Source organism: Protopterus annectens, chromosome 4.part1 (assembly GCF_019279795.1).
Source record: "Protopterus annectens isolate FY-2018-M chromosome 4.part1, PAN1.0, whole genome shotgun sequence".
Classification (NCBI taxonomy): domain Eukaryota; kingdom Metazoa; phylum Chordata; order Ceratodontiformes; family Protopteridae; genus Protopterus; species Protopterus annectens.
In genome coordinates this window covers 759,912,533-759,933,743 of record NC_056734.1, presented here as the reverse complement: position 1 = coordinate 759,933,743, position 21,211 = coordinate 759,912,533, and the positions used below count along the sequence as shown (strand labels likewise).

At 34.9% G+C, this 21,211-nt stretch overlaps 1 protein-coding gene across 1 annotated transcript in view; it reads right to left on the bottom strand.

Annotated features, from left to right (window-relative positions):
- Nucleotides 1–21,211, bottom strand: part of PLCH1 (phospholipase C eta 1) — a 3,453,772-nt gene that overhangs the window by 2,996,035 nt on the left and 436,526 nt on the right. Inside the window, exon 2 of the mRNA XM_044070508.1 lies at nt 17,868–17,995. Within this exon, the coding sequence (XP_043926443.1) occupies nt 17,868–17,949 (82 nt within the window). The 5' untranslated portion in view covers nt 17,950–17,995. The remainder of the gene's footprint in view (nt 1–17,867; nt 17,996–21,211) is intronic.

The following is a 21,211-nucleotide window of genomic DNA, read 5'->3' as shown; positions in this document are numbered from 1 at the left end:
AAAGGATACCAGCATACTTAACTCAGCTAAAAGACTATAAAGAATATATACTTTCAGAAGTACAACATTTTCTAGACATAAATAATACTCCTGAAGTCTCCATTGTCTATGTTTGGGATGCCTTAAAATCATATCTATATGGACAAAGTATCAGATGGTATAACAACAAAAGGAAATCTTGGGATAAGGAATTGTTAGATATTCAAAGTAAACTAGACTCTTATAAACATAATAATAAAGAAAATATTATGGACAAGAAAGTTATTGAAGAAATAAACTAAATGAGAAATACAAAGAAATTTTAACTCATAAAGTTAAAATAACTTTAGAGAAATACAAGTTTTTGTCTTATTCAATAAGCCCCAAATACTTACATAGACTTAAAAATAAAACAAAAAGATTGAATAAACAAAACCATATCAAAGAAATCTTTTCTCTAAGGAAAAAGAAGAATGTTTCTAGTATACCAGAAATACTGGATGAATTTAGAAATCACTTTCACAAGATTAACCATAACATTAACATGGAACCTAAAGATAAAATAAAGGAGTTTATAACCACAAACATGAATAAAAAGCTTAATAAACAACAGATTACACTATTGGACAAGAGTATTTCATATACAAAAGTTATTACACAAATAAATAAGCTTAAATCAAACAAAGCACCGGGTAATGATGGTATTATACCAGAGATATATCAAATCCTTTCTAAAACTACATATTCATTAATACATAAGGTTTTTATTCTGGCCCAAACTAAGTTAATAACCCCCCCATCTTGGCAATATACATTTATTTCACCAATTTTAAAACCTAATAAAGATCCAACTAGATGTTCTTCATATCGACCCATCTCATTACTTAATGTTGATTATAAAATGTTTATGAGTATTTTTGCTGATAGATTGAAGACAATTATCCCCATTATAGACATAGATCAGACGGGCTTCATTGTAAATAGAAATACTTTTGATAATATAAGAAGAACTTTAACATTAATTGATTTTGCAAATAGGAAAAAGAAAGATTTAACACTTATTAGTCTTGATATAGGTTCAGCATTTGATTCAGTAAGTTGGGACTATCTGTTTACCTTACTGAAATGCACAAATTTCTCTGATGCATTTGTAAACTTAATTGAGCATTTATACAAAGGAACGCTGGCTTATATTAAGGTAGGAACATATGTTTCACAAAAATACCCATTCTTAAAGGTACAAAGCAAGGATGTCCACTTTCTCCACTATTATTCACTTTAGTAATGGAGCCTTGGGCTAATTTGATTAGAAACAGTACTGACATAGAGGGTTTTGAAATAGAAGAAAATACAACATCAAAAATTCAACTTTTGCAGATGATGTTCTAATTACATCAGCAGGATCTAATTCTTCTATGCAGTCTTTATTTGATAAAATGATGAATTTTAAAAGTATTTCTGGTTTAATATTCAATGAAGAAAAACTAAAATACTACCTATATATACGAAAAATACTCTCATTAGTGATTTTACTAAATATGTACCCAACTCAGGTCAGATAACTTATTTAGGTATAATACTATCTAAAGATATTAAATCTATTATATATAATAACTATAATACCTGTTTTCTTAATATACAAAATCTTTTTAATACCTGGAATAATATGTTTTTACTATGGAGGAGAGACTTACAATTATTAAAATGATAATATTCCCCAAGATTTTATACTTAATACAATCAATAATACTTTCACCTACAAAAATAACTATCAAGAAACTGAATACACTAATGTTAAATTTCTTATGGGCACCTAATAGACCTAGGATTGCATTAAAGAAACATACTAATAGCTGGTCTCAAGGGGTATTTCTTTTCCAGACTTTAATTTATATATTATCTCTTCTATTATAAAAGTTATTACTTTATTAATAGATCGGTCATATGTCAAAATGGAAAGATTATTGGGAGCTAATTAGTATGCACTTCATGAAAATCTCCTTAACACATAAAAATATGATTATAAATAACTCCATGTTGTGGTTGCTAAAGGAATTTTGTACTTCACCTATTGCACCTAAACATATGGTCTGCTACCCATTAAATATTATTATTAGTTATCGTAACTTTATATTCATGCACCCTAAGTATAGGGAATGGAATTTTATTGTATTCCCTATAATTTATACTCAGGGTATGCTTATGTCATCTACTTCTGAAGGAGCTCATTTAGCTATAGATAATAATCTAAAGTACTGGTATCAGCCGATATCTGATAATAAAGTTAAAAATCTAGATTTCTTAAAACAAGAATTTGACCTAAGAGAAACTTGCTGGTTAGAGGTTCAGATCTTTAGACAACATCTCATTGATAGAATAGATCTAATGTCTATAACAGTTAAAGAATCTATTCCAAAACTGATTGATTACTTGATAATAAATTTACAGCATAAAGTTTCTGATAAAGGTAAACTTTCATATATACATAAAATTAATGTAGATTCATACTGGAATTATTTCACCTCTATTAATGGGGACCCACCAACTCAACAAGATAAACAATATATATTGGAATCTGCTTATAGAACTACATCTTCCATTGTCTGGAGACTTTATACATGGAAATTTTTACATAGATCTTTTTATACACCTTTGATGATGAATAAAATTAATAATAAAGATAATCTATGTAAGAGATGTAATGTAGAAATTAATGCTGACTGGCTCATATGTTTTATGACTGTATGAAGTTGAAAGAATACTGGAAGTCAATTAATGAATTTTTGCAGGCTCTTTTTACAGATAATTTCATTATTTCTAAGTCTCTTATATTATTCAACACACCTGTACCTCAATGTGTTAAAAAGATTAAGCTTCCCTTGTTATGGTCTATCCTAGCAGTGGCTAGGAAAATAATAACTAGAAATTGGATTTCAGATACACCTCCTTCGTTCAATGAATTTAAAAATGTTATGAATATAATGTGTCATATGGAAATAAGCACAATTAGAATGAGAACAACTAGAAAAACATCACATTTTATTGTATGGGATAATTTACAAAATTTGTTAAAAAATTCTAATTTCAATAGCACAGTATTTTAGTTTAATTAATTGATCTGATTGTAGTGGATGTCTTTGTAAATACTTTAGTTGTTTTGTTGAATATTATAATAATACCTATTTTTAATTATTTGTATAAAAATGTTATGATATTTCTCTTATATGTTAAAACAATAAACTTGTTTTGAAAAAAAAAAAACAGTTGCTTAACAGCAACCTTTCTAAACTTGTGTACATTATCAAAATAATCCCTTATTTTCTGATTAGCATTCTGCAGTTGATCCTCTTGTTCTGTGAGACTCCGCCTGTTCTTCAATACTTTAACATTTGCCAGTCCCTCTGAATAGTTCTTGTTACTTTTTCACTATAGCTCCCTTACTTTTATTTCCAACCAATTTTTAAACTCCACCTTAATTTTATCCCACTCCCTAATTATATTTTCAGAAGTAATTTCCAACCTCTCATATAGCTCCTGAATAATCTCCACTACCCATTCCTTAAATTACTGTCTTCAACAAATAGGTGGGAAAGTATCAGTGTCTCATTTTTATTTCATTACCCTGTGTTTTTAGTATTGGCACATGATCTGAAATAGTTATTGGGTGTGTATCAAGACCTTCAATTAAATGTACATGTTCCTGTGAAATGTAAATTCCATCTAGCCTAGCCCAGTTTTTATATCTTCGGGATAAATATGTAAATTCACTCCAAACTCCTATTCCTCAAATCAAATCTTCCATGCTAATATTTTCATACATTTCCTCAAAAATCTACCCTCTAAACAAATCGTCATTGCTGCAAATCAAATTCCAGTCCCCACATACAAGTAAAATCCCTTGCTGAAAACTAACTCTCTCCAAGAATTTTCTTAAGTTCCATTATAGCAGTTTTAGGTAGAATATAAATACATGGCAATGTAATCCTCCTCCCTTACCAGTAGCCCCTTAGAACTACAAATCTGCCATTATCATCTTTTTATCCTCTTCTATCACTGTTGGAACTCCTTTTGCAAGTAATACAAGTACTCCTATTTACCTTTGTCACAGATATTCCACTGATTATATAAGTCAGCACTAAAAATTAAAAGCACTACACCCTCACTCCCCACTGGCCCTTGTTTTCAATTAAGGAATTCCCAATATTATTCTAGCATGTCCAAAGGTCAGTTGTCAATCTCCTCTCCGGTCCAGCTGGTGAATCTGGGAATCTTGAGGCAATGTTACAACTGCCTCATGTACACAGACAACCCTCTCCTCCTCCCAACAAATTCCAACACATGTGAGAGATGCAACCATATAGCCAAACTGGAGGCTAAGCTCTCTCAATTCAGTGCTGGCATAACCAGTCAGGAGGAGAAGGAAACCACACTCACTACAATTCCAGTCTCGCATAGACCTACCACGACAGCAAACCAAACACATAATCACACAAAAACATACTCGGAGGCTCTAAATAAAGATCTGCCGAAGCAGCAGAGACCTCCAAAGCAGACACCCAAGCAGCCGCTACCCCAAAACAAAACACATGCAACACATATCTCACAAAGCCAGTGTGCCAAACAGTCACAGCCCTTAAGACTAAACAACACACCTGATAAACTTGTAATGGGTGACTCTATCATCAGGCACACTGACGTCCCGCTCACCAGGCTGAAAAAGGAGAGGGTCATGGTGAGCAGCCTGTCGGGCGCTAGGATCCGCCACATAACACAAGCACTCCGGTCACTCCAAGGCAAGTACAAATATGGCTCGGTCATTGTCCATGCTGGTGTGAATGACCTGAGACGTACCTCCCTGGACTACATGAAAAGAGACATAAAGGAGCTCTCTGAGCATGTAACCCAGGCCGGTATGACCCTGACCTTGAGTAGCATCTTACCCTCACCAAGAATGATGCCACAATATGAAGACAAGATGATCAATTTCAACAATTGGCTTAAGTACTGGTGTCATTCAAAGGGGATCCAATGCCTGTCAGCTTGGGATGATATGCTCGACAAGCCATGATGCTTCGCTAGGGCCGGCTTGCACTTGTCACCCCTGGGCTTTCGGATATTGGCAAAGGCTCTTGCTACCCCCATAGTGCCTTTTTTAGGCAAGGCTCAAAAGACAAACCCACCTCCATAGGTATCACAAGGGATAAGAAACTAAGAGTAATGCTACTCAATGCCAGAAGTCTAAACCTCAAGATGCACTCAAACTCTCCTTAGCATGGAGAACATCGATATCTGTGCAGTAACAGAAACCTGGTTCAGGGCTCCCGAGAGCACCCCAGCACTACCAGGTTATACCTCATACCATTCTTTTCGGCCCAAAACTTGGACCGAACCACAAAAGGAGGGGGAGTATCGATATTCATCAAAGATACCCACACCTCCAGGTTGGTGGCAAAGCACGAAGCATCAGAGACTATCCATGTGCAACTAACAGTGGGTAAAACTGCCTTCCAGTTTATAGCCTGCTACAGACCACCCTCCCAAACCCAGGAACCCCACTCGGCCTTCCTGAGAACACTGGAAAATATGAAGGTCTCTCCAAACACCATTATTTTGGGTGGCTTCAACTACCCAAACATAGACTGGGAGCATTACTCTAGCTCCAACACCCTAGCCCAAAGGTTCCTAGAATTTATAAACTCAAATGCTATGGAACAACTTGTTACCACTCCCACAAGAGGGGAAAACATACTGGACCTGATCATCACCAACATGGGGACTCTATGCTCCAGACCAGAAGTGTATCCCTCACTGGTAAGATCAGACCATAAACTAATCTCACTGGATATTCACATCCCGACCCCACCCCCTGCCCAGAAAACCACAGTGAAAAACTTCTCTAAAGCAAATTTCACACTCCTCAAAACCAAGGTGGAATCCTTCAAAACCCCCAGGCCTGTGGAAAATATGGCCCAGACCAAGAGAATCCTTTATAAACGCATTCTATGAACACCTTCAGGAATGCATGGATCATGCGATCCCAAATAAAACCAAGACCCAATCCTCCAAAGGCAGACGTCCTGTCTGGTGGACCCCAGCCATAAACAAACTATACAATAGGAGGAGGAAGCTACTAAATGATAGAGCAAAATCCCAAAAAGGGAAGGCATCACTGATCAGTATTAGCAAAAAACTACGGTCACTCATAAAATTGTCTAAGGCCAGCTTTGAGAGAAAAATTGCACAGGACACTAAGGATAATCACAAGGCTTTCTTTAGTTGTGTTAGGAACCTGGGTGGTAATTCCCAGATATGCTCAGAATTAGTCCAAAATGACAAAAAATACACTGAACCCACAGACATTGCCAACATCCTAGCTGACAGGTTCAGCACAAACTTCTCCCCCCCCCCACCAAAGGGGCAAATATCTATCCCAGTAGAGTGCTGCCCCCCCGACATCTCAGATGCTCAGGTAAGAGCCACCCTCTCCAAAGCAAAAAACACAGCATCAATGGGACCAGACGGTGTCCCAGGCTGTGTCCTACATGAACTCCAAGAAGAGCTAAACCCAAACATAAAACTACTGTTCAATCTTAGCCTTACTACAGGATATGTGCCCAAAGAGTGGCATACAGCAACAGTGGTCCCTCTCCATAAAGGTGGTGCCTCAACGGATCCTAGAAACTATCGCCCCATAAGCCTGACTAGCTTGGTCTGTAAAGCTATGGAAAGGATCATCATGGACCTCATAAATAAATATATTGGGGACCTACAGACACTGGATCCTACCCAGTTCGGCTTTGTTAAGGGCAGATCCTGCCTCTTAAACCTGGTTGATTTCTTTGAAACAGTCACCAAGGCCATTGACGAGGGGAAGGTGGTCCACACAACCTACCTGGACCTCGCAAAAGCCTTCGATATAATACCCCACTCGGGCATTATAGATAAGCTCACCAGCTTAAATATAAACCCCTATGTCACTAGATGGATTGCAAACTGGCTCAAGGACAGAACCCACATGGTTAGAATTGCTGGAGCCATGTCAGACTCCAAACCAGTTACAAGTGGTGTCTCACAAGGCTCAGTCCTGGGACCTCTCTTGTTCGGTATATATATTTCTCGGAGGTACAGGCCAACATGGAAGGACTCTGGCTGACCAAGTTCGCAGATGACTGCAAACTGGGCGCCATAATCGACTCTCCAGCCGACACAAGCATCCTCCAAAAGGGCCTCATAGAAACAGACAACTGGTGCCAGAGCCATGGCCTCAAACTAAATGCCAAAAAGTGTATAGTCATCCCCTTTGGCAAAAACAAAGTGCCCACAAATGACCACACAGGTGGTAATCCATTAAGTACAGAAGTAGTAATTAGGGACCTGGGGACCCAAGTTGATAGCAATCTCTCATTTGACAACCACGTGGCCAAAGTGGTTAGAAAAACATTTTATATAGCCCACCTAATCATGAAGGGATTCACATCTAGATCAGGGGAGGTCATCGTGCCCCTTTACTCATCCCTCATCAGGCCCATAATTGAGTACAATGCCCCTTTTGGGATGTACCTTACCAGACATCTGCAGCAACTGGAAAGACCCCAAAAGTACCTCACCAAGAGGATCAAAGGGCTCAAACAGATGCCATATGCTGCCCAGTTAAAGAAACTCCAGCTCTACTCAGTGGCATACCACCTGTTCAGAGGCGATCTGTGCCTGATGCATAAAGCCATGTCCAACCCGGAATTAATGGACATGCTGCACCTCAGAAAATCCAAATCCCATCGAGCTACACGCTCGAGAGACTTGAACCTCAGCACTGAAATAAATAGGAAATGCTGGATGGACAGATTCATAACCCAGAGGCTCCCTTCACTCTGGAATAAAATCCCAGTCCAGGTTAGGCAGATTCCCTCATTGACTCTCTTCAAGAGGAATCTTGATGAGTGGATGGGAGATCGTAGGTTTACCCCGGGTATCACTTCTGTGTCACTGTTAGACAGAGGCACAGTATACTAACCTCGAAAAAGGGCATAGCAAAATAAATTTAAAATGGGTGGCGAAAGCCAAACACATTCTGGCTAGGCTTATAAATGCCCTAGGGCAGATAGCCGAATAACCATCCTGAAAACCTCTCTTTACCAAAGTCACATGTTCAGTTTTTTCCAAGTGAGTCTCCTGTAACATAGCTATTTGCACTCTACATTTTTAATATAGTTCACTATTCTTTCTTTTATGTATTTACCTGTGAGACCATTGACATTTAAAGACATTACAGAAAGTATCATTGTATTAAAAGTTATTATTCCCACCCTTTATGTGCAGTGCCTTTTTGTTAAATATCCATTTCCAGTTTTTGTGTTACATGCATACATTGTTTGGCAGGTTGAACTTTTATATAGTTGTTTCTTGTCATATCCACTTTAGCCTATGTCACATCTTACTTTTTCTTAACTTTTTGTTTTATTGAAAGCCCTCAAAAAAAACCCAATATCCCCTAAAACCTATAAATACTAATGCACAAAACTATGTACATCTTCAAATATTGAAGTTTTATCCTCCTAATATGAATAAATAGCCCAAACGGATAACCACACTCATAGACGTAAGTTAACCTAAAAGAAAGGTTATCCATGTTATGAAACATGGTGTAGTCTGTGCTTCTACTAAGTGCTAACTGGTTTTTGTCTCATCTCTATAGCTCTCCCAGCTGGGAACACCCCTGAATGCTTTTAGAAAACATCATCTCCTAGCCAGTTTTTCTTCCCCCACCCCCACAGTCAATCACTCTCCACCAGACTGTAAACAATTTCTTTTTATCAGATTGTATCTGGCCCTCATGTCTCCATGGAAACAGAATTGCTACTAAGCATACATTCATTTGTTAGAAAAAAAAATTCATAATATTCAATTTTCTTTTTCATTTACCTGCTTTCTCTCGTAACTTGTTACTAAATCAATCTCAGCTCCTTAATCCAGTCAATCTCCCATGCAAGAATGAGAAAATAAGTACATTAATTTTTCTTTTGTCATGCTCTTTGGGAAAAACGTTCACTGATGTGAATGTTTAATGAACAACTGTTCGGTGATTTTGTTTCAATGAACAGCCTTTCACTGTAATTAGACTGTGATGAACTAATATATACCCAAGTGAACACATCAGCTTGGTAAACATCAATATGCATAATACTCCTCATCTTAGTGCAGTATGTATAACCCCTCACTATCCTTTCTCACCAGAACTGGAGTTATGGTTATGTCACATTGTCCTATAAGTAGCTCTAAGAATACTTGTACAAAGTGCATTCCTGGGTACTTCAATGAGGAAGTGGTTAATTCTATAAACTAAACTGAAGCGGTACAGAAGGGCACAGATTGAGAAGCTAAACCACATGCATGTGTCACATGTACAACTTTCTGGAGACAAGCATAAAGGAACAGTCCTTTCCAAAGTGCTTCAGACATTATAACAACTATCTGAAATATCAGTTAAACACACAGCATAAAATACACAAGGGTATGGAAGGAGTGATTGTCTACTCCTTTAGATGACTTAAGTAGTACAAGAAGAATAAATAAACCAGGCAAAGCGGGAAGAACAACAGAATACAGTATAGATTGCAACATGTCTGGAGAAAAGGCAAACAGTAACAGCAAGTTTTTATCAAGTGCATTTAGAATAGACACAATATTGTGTGAGTAGCATGTGCTAGTGTCCTGTGCAAAGCATTACATGTCACATAGGCACACAAGGTAGCCTTGCTACACCATAAGCAAATTACGATCCAGTAATACAGAAAACCATGACAGCCATATAAAAAGGTCCAATAAGTAATGAATGGACAGACCATACAGGGTTTGGCATATTTCAATCATTTCATATGGTGAGAAATGTTGGCTTTGTATAATAGAGTACCACCATGCTTATACAAGATTTAGATGTTTTAAATACAAAACCCACAGTGTTATGCAACTATTAAAGAAACCTTTGGAAATATATTTTGTCCTAAAAATCTCAGGACATCTGTGATGTTTTTATTTATTTACTTATTTATTTATTTTTGCAAGGCACAACTGCACAAAGAGGGACAAGTGGTAACCCTAATGGAGAGAGGACAAGATAATGGAGTGGTGAGAGAAATAGAGGAGAAGGCAAATATCAAGACCAGAGAATGTCTGCAGGATTCTGTGGAGATGTTTGAAAGAAATCTATCTGATGGATAAGAGTCAGCAAATGATGGCTGTATAATTACAGCCCTCCAATCAGGAAGGTTGCGGGATGATTTACTTAAATGATGATGCAGGGTGAGACAGAAAATGGAGATGTTGCCTGGTGGGACATTATGGAGAAAATACAAAAGGAGGATACAGAAACAATCCTGAAGAACAATGGTGAGATGGAAAAGAAAGTAAAACTAGGCAAAAGAAGAGTAGCAGAAAAGAAGGCAGAAGAAAATGAAAAACAGAAGTACATGGTAAGGATCCAAAGTAAAGACAAAGAAATGGACAGGTATGGATGGAGTGTGCAAAAATGTAATAGCTCCTTTGGGTGTAAAGGCACATAAGGTAACAGCATTTTTATTCTTATACAAGACGGACATTTTGTGACATTATACCAGAGACTTTTTTTCAAAGGAAAAAAGTTTCTTGGAGAATATGAAAAAAGACACTAACTCATGGAATTTATATGTAATAAAAGCACTTAACAGGGAACCAAAAAAGAAAATTGATGTACAATTTTGAACAGAAGTAGAAAGAGACATTGAAAGTACATCTGAAAACTTTATATGTAAAAAAAAAAGTACTGGGCAATGCAAAAGTTTATGACAAAAGTGGTTTATGAACTAGTAGATGGGATTGTAACATCAAGTTAAGAAAAAAATTATACATCTACCAAGCATAATAAATATAAAAGGGAATATGGATGTCAAATACTGGAAACAACTCAAAATGTTTTTGTGGAAATGAAGGACATTTGATACGCAACTGTGACAAATGAAAATGTTATATTTGTGAGGAAATGGGACACGATACAAAAACTGTGAACTAAAATGCTATAAATTTAATAAAATTTGACTTTTATGGATGGATTGCAGAATAAATGAAAATAAAAGTAAGGAAAAAGAAAGAAGAAAATGAACAAAGAAGACATTTTAGAAGTAGTAGAAATAGAAAAAAATAGATGTGAAAAAACGAGGATCTAGAAGCTTCTGAAATAAGTTATGAAGAAGACAAATTGGGGGGGTAGTGAAAGAAAAAGAACTCTACTGGTAAAAGGGTAAAAAAACAGAAAAAGAGAATTTAAATGGATATTTGCTCACACAACACAAGGTTCAGTGTTTCATTCTAACCTTTAGGAGAGGAATGACTAGGCTTAGAATGGCGTATTAAAATGGTTAGCTTAGTAAATAACTATAAACTTATGAAACCATGAATCTAAGGGAAAACAAATTTTAAAATACTTTCTGTAAATGTGAATTTATTTAAGAATACAGTAAGAAGAATAGGGATTAAGTCAAGTAGATGTAATTATATCAGAAGGTACAAGATATTTAACAAATGAAGAAAGATTACAGACTAACTATGGGGAGGAAAGATAACCTGGAATTCGGGAAATAGAGAGATGTTCTGGAATTGTTGTATTCTCTAGAAATACAGTAAAGATAGTTGATGTAACTTTAGCAAAAATGACAATATTAACCATTGTAGACTTAAAATGGAAAAATACAAGTATATAGAATTATAAAATTATATGTTTATACTAGTTGTAAAGAAAGAGAAAACTTATTTCATCAGATTGCAGACTTAGTGAAAAAATGAATTATAACAGGAGACTAATAGTTATTTAAGAAGCAAGCATAAAAAGAAAGAAAAGGACAGAAGAAAAATATTAGATGTGGCCAGTTAAAACTTTGGGACAAAACATTTGTGGACTTAAAAAAGGGGTATGTACAGAACTGAAGTAGATTTAATAATATCAGAAGGTGTAGTTGTAGGAGAAGGGGAAGTAGTTAAAAACAGGATTTTCTGATAATCTTGCAATACGATTAGAGACCAAGGAAAACAAGGAATATATAAAAGAGGCAAGGAATAAAAAGGATAAATGAGAAAACATAGAATGAATATGGAAAGACTACTACAATTATGAAAAGATCTTATTACTATGAGAAAATTTTATAAAAACTGGTCTAAAAAGTGGATGATATTTAAGGAAACATATAAAAAAGTTTTTTTTACAATGGCAATATGACAGAAAAGTAAACTAAGAAAAATATAAAAATATATAACAATGCAATGGAAGACTGAGAACATTATGATACTACTTTAACAAAGAAAAATAATTATCTGAAAGAAATCAAGAAAAAAAAATACAAGAATTGTTATACAAGCAAAGAAATTTTACAAGAAGAAAGTATTGAGTTACTTAAGCAGATTAGTAAAGGAAGATGGTAGTGTAATGAGAGAAAAAATGTAAAAGGAGAAATAGAAAGAACTTGGGAAAATATTATGAATAATGTAGTAGAATATGTACAAGAAATGTTTAAATAAAAAAGAAGGTACTGAAAAAAACAAAGTAAAAAAGAGAATAAAGAATTTGAAAAGAATATTTCTTTAAATGAGCTAAATAAAGTATTAGGACAAGTAAATACAGACCTGCCTGCAGTACCAGATGGAATCGGGTATGAAATGTATAAAAATGTTATGAATTGGCAAAAACATTTTTTAAAGATTTTGAATGCATGGTTAAATGAAAGTTTTATGTATAAAGACTTGCTTAGTGGAATACTTAAATTCATGCGGAAGTAGGAAGATAGAAGACGATTTAAAAACTGAAGACAGATAGCAATGAATAATACCGATAATAACATCTTTATGAAAATAACATCTTTATGAAAATAATACAAAAGAGATTTGAAACTAAAATGGAAAATAGTATGGAAGATAATATATATAATATAAAAGGGAAAGGCTGTTAAGAATTACTAATGATAGAGAAACTGTGGATGATAATAGAAAAGAATGAAAATCATTATAGGATACCCTTTGTAAGGCATTTGATACAATTGGAGGTGAAATCATATGGGTAATAATGAAAGAATAGAATATAAGTGAGAAAGTTAGGAAATTATGTTTGTTAGCATATAACAAAGTAAAAATAATTTTAAATGGCTGGTCAAGCCAAGAAGTACATATGAAGAGTGATCTAAGACAGGGATATCCAATGAGTTGCATGTTCTTTGCTAGTTATGACTGTGACCATATTTGAAATAAATTACAAAATGAAGGAGGCTGGGTATGTAACACCTGAAGGGTTAAGAATTCCAGTTCTGTTAACATAAGCAGACGGCATTCTAATAACTGCAAAACACAGACTGAATAAAAGTAGTAATAATTTGCACAAATGAGTGTCTAGAAGTGATATGAATGGCTTTAAATAAAGAGAAAAGTATTTAAGTGATATAATAAAGATAGGGGGTAAACATTTTATAATGAATGAATTGTTTGCGTTGGGTATAAAATTTGGGAATAAAGATGCAAGTAGAATTCAAAAGGAAAAAATAGAAGAAATAAAAAAGTCTTTTCTGGAGAACATATAAATTATCATAAGAAAAAAGGCTTATTTGATAAATTTAGTACTGTATGCTATTTTTATGCTGCCATCAGTATCTGAAAAGGAATTACTGCAGATAATTTTTCATTTATATGGGGTTCTAGATTAAACTCAGTAAAAAGAGGAATTTTGTATGTAAATGAGGAAGGAGGTTTAGGGTTAACTAACCCAGTAGAATATGCTGCTTCTCTAAAAATTTGTGCAAAAGTGTTACAGTGGATAAATGAGACAGATGACAGATTAGTAGTAAAACTGCATAAATACAAGTATGATAAATTCTGGTGTATGATAAGAAAGAGTAAAAGAAAAAATAGTGTATAAATTAAGAAATAAAAGTGTTACCAAGGAAAAATATTTTGTGGAAAATAAAAATTGATGATACAAAAAAAAAAGAAAAGTATGGTATAAGAATGTAATGATAAAACATTACTATGTAAAACCATGGGATATTTTTAACAGGTGAAAAATTTTACGCTATAAAAATAAGAAGCTAATGGTGCAATCAGAAAGAAGAATGTCAAGATTTTTTGTGCAGCCTGGTAATAAATTGCCAGTAAAAATGAAATATGCCATATAAAAAGAAAAGTGATAGATTATGTTTACATGGTCAACAAGAAACCACTATGGAGCATGCATTTCTGAAATGTAAGAGTAAAATTGTTACAGAGAAAACCATGCAAAGAAGATATAAAAAGGATACAATTAAATATGGATATTTTAAGAATAGAGAGAAAGAATATGCTAAAATAACAGACAAGTTATTTTATGTCATATGGGTTATATGGAATGAAGGAATAAATGAAATGCTCATGTTTAATGGTAAATGGCTTGTAGCAATAATATGAAGTAAAATCAGATTGTGGTTATGGAAAAGGTATGAGGGTTTATAACAGGGATGAAAATTTAGTACGACTATAAAGGAAATTATGAATATGTGTAAATAGATTTGTACATCTAAACATTTGTAAATATGTTGTTTGTTTTGTATAAAAATAAAGGACCCCTACTCTTTTTGATAGGTGCACTGGGATCTTTTATATCCACCTGAGCCAACACCAAGTAAAGCAGAAGTGACATTGGTTTAACTTTTCTCATCCAAAGGATGACAGACCTGAAGTGCAGCATCCACCTTAAGATGCTACCGGTTGCACCACTAACACTGATCTTTAAGAACAAATGTCAGGCCAGCTTAGGATTGCCACCCATGGCAGATAAAGTTAAAAAAATTTGAGCAGCAAGTCTTAATTACAGTCTTTTTACTGAAGCTAGCTACATTAGGTGAACATTTTTGTCTTCAGCAAGAATACATCAGACCACTTATCAAATGAACAGTACTCCACGAAGGAAGCCTGGAAGACCAAAAAAAGAAAAAAAGCTCACTTAATGTAGCTGGCATAAGTAAGTTTGTCATTTTCATTTATTTTTAAGTCACTCCCTTTTCTCTGCCCATTATCCCTCTCATTACAATAGGACAAGGAGTTCTGTGCCTCATTCAAGGTTATCGAAACAACAGTGCTGAAAAAATAATGCATCTGATGTATCAAATGATCAAATATAGAAGTATTCTGTACATATTAAAATGTATTTTATAGTATTAGCATTATTTAAGAAATTGGTATATTGGATGAAGCCATTATAAAAGATATACGTAGAGGTCTACAAAAATCATACTTAAGTGAAGAGTATAAAAGGATTATTTGTTTACGGTTTCCTTCAGTGTATACTTTATCAAGTTTTGGTTCATAAACAAAATATTCTTTTTAATGGGGACAAACAAGTGTGTTTTACTAGAGAACAATGGGTGCAACGTGAGAAAAAAAAACATGTTTCTACTATATGAAAAATAAAGTTGGCATTGAATGGACTGGCTTATAGCATAATTTTGTTTCTGTATGTTTAACATTAGCTGTGCAGCTTGTCACAGATTTAACAATTTACTGACTGAAGCTCAGAAAAGTTTTAGATTATTAATTATACAAGAATACTCTAAGTAGGCAAAATGTGCTACATCAATAAAAGAGGTTTCTGTTACCAAGGAAATGCAGTAATAAGCACAGTCACAAAGTACAATTAATTAATGAACTGTTAGGATGCTTTACATAGAATACAGTCAGCTCAAATAATAAGCTTTTGTATAAACAAATTACCTTTCTCTTGTCTTGTCTTATGAACCAGGGTTGACATATACCTAGAAATAACTGCTGAATAAAAGCTCACTTAAAAGCTACTACAAAAGAAAGGCTAGAGATTTCATTTGAAAAAGCTCATGAAAATCTATCCCTTTTACAAAACAGCAATATGAAAGGAGCAACTGATGTAAAAGTAATACCACAAAGTGCCCGGTAATTTCAACAATGTCCCCAAAACCACAACACAGACACAATCATTCTAAACTGCATGGACCTACATTTTAACTATAAAGAAAAAACCTGATCAAATAAAACAATAAGAATTTTGAAAACTGTCACTAATTTCCCTTTCAATGTGCCTTAAGCAATGCAATAAAATCTGTGAAACTGAAAGATGAAGTTTTCCGTGCAAGTAAGGCAATGCATTTAAGTCAAGTCACTGACAGCAGTTTCACTGAGGGCCATTAGTGTAGATCAATGTTGCCAAAAAATACTTTCGGCAATAACAAAACAAGTGCTTTGTGGTAGGTAGATGAGCCTCCAACCTCCAAGATATATTTATTTCTATATCTATTTATATATACATGTATGTAAGTATATATGTATGTACAGATACAAACAAATTCCATGCTCACACAACAGAGGGGAAAAATGCAACCTCAGTCATCACTGAAAGTGGTTTTCAGCTATATTGATTCAGAGGAATGGCACTCACTGACACTGCCATTGGCAAACTGACCAACTCTGCAACAGAAACTGCAAGAAATGGATGACTTTGAAATACCACCACTGAGAATAGTGTTTGATCTCTGGTAAAGTACCCCTGGGGCAAAAGATTATGCAAGCAAGAAAGAGAGGATAGTCTCACACAGGTTTTGAAATCCTGTGCACTTCCTTCATAGACTAGCCCATGCAGACATTGCAAAGCAAAGGACATCAGATAAGGGAGTGCTACAACCAAGGATACATAAAATAAACTGCCTAATAAGAACATCAGTCTCAGGAATGTGGAAGAAAACAAGTCCCATCATACAAAGTTATAATGTTCCTTTCCAAGACAAAATAATGAACTATTACAAAAAGCCGCTAAAAGCCGTAACTCTTGGAGGATGCTATATTTATTTTAAACGCTCAATAAACACGTTTTTCGTCTAACCCAAATGGCTAGACTTCATCCGAAAAAAAGCAAAACGATGTCAGTTAAAATTCAAACATCTATATATAAATTCTCTGTCTAATACTTTAATGACGCTGATCATTCTTAAAGATATACACTCTTAAAAAAACTTTAAACCATGTTATATTAAAATGAATAAAAATGACCTAACTTTGTTACACATTTATGAACAGCCACAACCGTGCTTCAATCAATCAAAGCTGACATAAAAACCAACAAAGTACAGTTCAAAATACATACAACATAATGAACTTGTACGGTCGTATTATTCAAATATATATTACTTAACATATTACAAATTTATTAAAAATGTATTAAAAATATATGAAAAATGTGTATTAAACATAAACCATGAAAGACGTCTAACCTGCATTCAATAGCTAAATATATGAACTCACCAAATCTATACATGCTAAATGCATACATTTAACTCTATGTATTTCATAAACTCCAAAGCGAAATGAATAAATAGATCACCTAAACAATAGAACATGTGCACTCCAATACATTTAATTGCAACTATCAATGATTTTCTGAAATTATTTAATGATGAAAAACCTAAATATGAATCATCTGTCCAGACTTTTAAGCTTTAATAAACACATTAAAGAACACTTTTCATTTAAACCTGGGTTCATGTACGCATTGAGCTTAATTTGCCACAATAGCTCCATTTTCTCTAACAACAGACCAAAAGGACCCCTCCCCCTCACATCCTGCCTAACTTGGTCAATTACTTTAAATCGAAATTTATGGTTAGGATGAGACAGTACGTGTCTTGCAAGAGCATTTTCTTCTTTCTGCAAGTTGATACTTCTAAGGTGCTCATAAACCCTCTCTCTTAATCTGAATAAAATAATGAATGCTAGAATCTTCACTAAAGCTTAATTTTGAGTACATTTAATCTAAAGCATTTTTAATAATGCCACTGAAGTCAAAACTTAAATTGATAGCTTAAGAATAATAAAACTGCACTTACCATGAAATGTACCATTGTCCGCTAAGAAGTGTCTGCAGTATTGTGATCTGCCGTGCTTGTTTAGACCCCAGTAACTGCTCATTGTGTTTTGACTTAGCAAGTCTTCCTGTTATGTCACTACATGTAATCTGTAAAACAAGGTGGGGGGCATTAGGAAGCAACAACATACAGAAAGACAGACACTAGAAAAAGCTCTGTACTCAGAATGCATTATTCAAATAATTTGTGTCACATTTTCCAGTTAACATTGAACAGGGTTGTTAAAAGCACACCTACAAATTGGTGGAATTTAAAGATCTGTAAAGTAACCTTCAAAGCAGATAAGAGTACAGGACCCCAGAGTCATGTACTCAAAGAAATAGTTGAAAATTCTTGACAGTCCCTAGCCAACTGTTTCTGTGCACTACATTTTCATCATCTTTGGTTTGTTTGCTTCAATACAGACACAGACACACACACACACACACAGACACACACAGACACACACAGACACACACAGACACACACAGACACACACAGACACACACAGACACACACAGACACACACAGACACACACACTTTTCCTGAACCTTTCTTCCTGTTGAAGTCTGTATCAATTGTAAACTGAAAAGAAAATGCCGGTTGCCTAGCTGATCCTATGGAATTCCTCAAGTGAGTTGACAAATACAGTCTCTCCAATACACAACAGTTCTTCCCCAGGTCATTCCTACTGGAGGATGTGTTTAGTACAACTTCCAAGGTAGGCACCCTGACAGAAAGCCTCACAAGATACCCAAACCACCTCAAGATTACTCTTTAGATTATTCTCCAACATCTATCCAGATTACCAAGTCCCAGAAGCTTAACTGGTTCCACCAACTCCCTGGGCCGTTACTATAAACCAGTAAACTCCTCAGATCTTCCAGTGAAGAGCAATAAAACACTGCCAAAATGCATGACACACCCTTCCCACCTGCCCCAGCCAATCAGGTCTCATTTCTGTGCATTAAAAAAAATCACCAGTCAGTAAAGTCTCCAAATCTCAACTGCTCTTTTAAATCTTGTCCATAAAAATGACAAAAAGATGGAAAAAGTGTGGAGTATATGTCTGCCTTGAATCATACCTCTCGACCTGGAAACATCAAAAATCTGGACAAGGCCCTTGAAAAATAGGTACAAATCTGTACGCTGATTAAAATCTAATTTGCATACATAATTATGTAACCCCACCCACTCCAATGTAATTGTGGGATACCAACTTTCAAACGTAAATTGAAGAACAGACAACCAAAACATGGCACCAGAGTCTCTCTGCAGCCATTCCAGTGTCCTGTTACCTGGCTATTATGCCCCATTTACCATAAACACTAATGTATGCATACTGCTTTACTTCTACAATGATTTGAATTTTATTTTTACATTTTACAGCACAACAATGCAGAAACACTAAAAGACATCATCTGGTAAACAAAGCAATACTGTCTCACAATGAAAATAGGCTTGACATTAAACTTTGCCCTTGAAACTCGCATTCATTGAAACAGCATTGAAACCCACACCACATCCAAAGAAAATGCATCTGACCAGTGGTGGATAAAGATTACCTTTGGGCTGTTTTCAAATCATTGGCCCCTTGCACACAAAACAAGAAACATACATGTGTTCTTTTCTTTATACACCTTTCTGACTTTATTAAATTATATTCCTTGTATAATACAACACACATGTTAGAGCGCATTTGAAATTTATTGTTTGAACATTTTACCAGTAATCTGTACTGTAGGCAACGAAACAAAACACATGAACCAATGACAAAACTGCACAATTCAGAACTTTTGCATCATAAAAGTCTGCTTCCACACCCACACTATAAATAGAATGACAGTAGTGTAAGCCATAGGCATCTTACACAGCGTCTCGCACTTATTTTCAATTTCATTTTCTTGGGGGGAGGGGACAAAAGGTCAAAAACCAGGGGGACACATTTTAAACATTGCTTGCATAATTTTGTAAAGTTGCTAGAATAAAATGTTGTGCTACCAATGAAGAATTCTTTTTAAGTGACATGTCCTGTGTTCTAGCATCAGAATTTGTGTTGTTCAAACAGATACTATTTGAGCTGGGAATGTCCCGATTTTTGCTGCATATTTTTGGTCTGTTCCTCATAAAATGTGTGGTTTTCTGGCAAACCAATGAGGACTGAATTCACTAAATAATAGCCTACAGTTGAGTTTTACACTTCATATATTTCAGAAAATACATGGTAACAGAAAGCCTTTTGTTCTAGCTAAGTTTACAAGAGCAATATTTAAAATCTGTCCATATTTTGGGGCCTCTGTCCCCATATTATTTTTGGCTTTGTCCAGATTTCTACTGTTAACAGGTTGAGAGGCATGAAAGCGATGTATGGCAGTAATCATCCTGTATACATCATATTTCTGTCCAAAATCAACTACAAAACTCGTTTACATAACAGGTAAGTAGTTTTGTATTGTGTAAATCAGGTGCCACTAACACTGGATGACTTGCTTTTATGTAATAAGTCAATCTGAAGAAAATAATACTGCATACAGTCAAGTTGTTTTTTTATCTCTTACATAAATTGTTTGCACTTTCTTAGCAAACTACAACATAGAATAGTAAGACGTGTTTATAATCAATACATGTGTTCTGTTTTCATGTAGAAACTTGAACTATCTTAGGCAAATTGCTTATTTGCAAGAGTAGCAAAAGAGAACCCTATAAAATTGATCCTGTGGATTATATCACATTGTACAACTGGCAACTGCATTTATATTTCATTAATTAGTGTATTTGTAAAAGCTGTTGCACTATCTTAAAATAAAGCACATTCAAACAAAAATCTCTCCGATGACTTTTCTCTATTTTTCTAACCTAGTTATTAATTATCCCATTTTCTACACACCGGAAGCCTTAATTCAATGATCAGAAAGTGTCCTGTTTTGTATAGCAGTAAATGCACACACACTAATCCAAGTTAAATAAATACTAACAGAATGGTCCTGTTCTATATATCAATAAAGGCACACGCACTACTTCAAGTTCAAATATGCAGCAATAATTTGATTCAAATCCTTGCAATTGTGTGTGTGACCAGAAAGAGCGGAACAATAAATGCAGCAATGCAATTCAAAGTAAACTTCAGCTAGCTGGTCTCATCTCATCCATAAATGCAGTAGTACATAATTCAACAACGGAAATGTCTCATCTATAAATGCAGCAGCACATAATACTACAAAATGGTCCCATCTATAAGTGCAGTAGCAGTCTGTCACACAAACACACACCTTACCGTTGCTGGCATATCTCCGTTTCAGTTGCTGCCATTAATCCCTCACACACA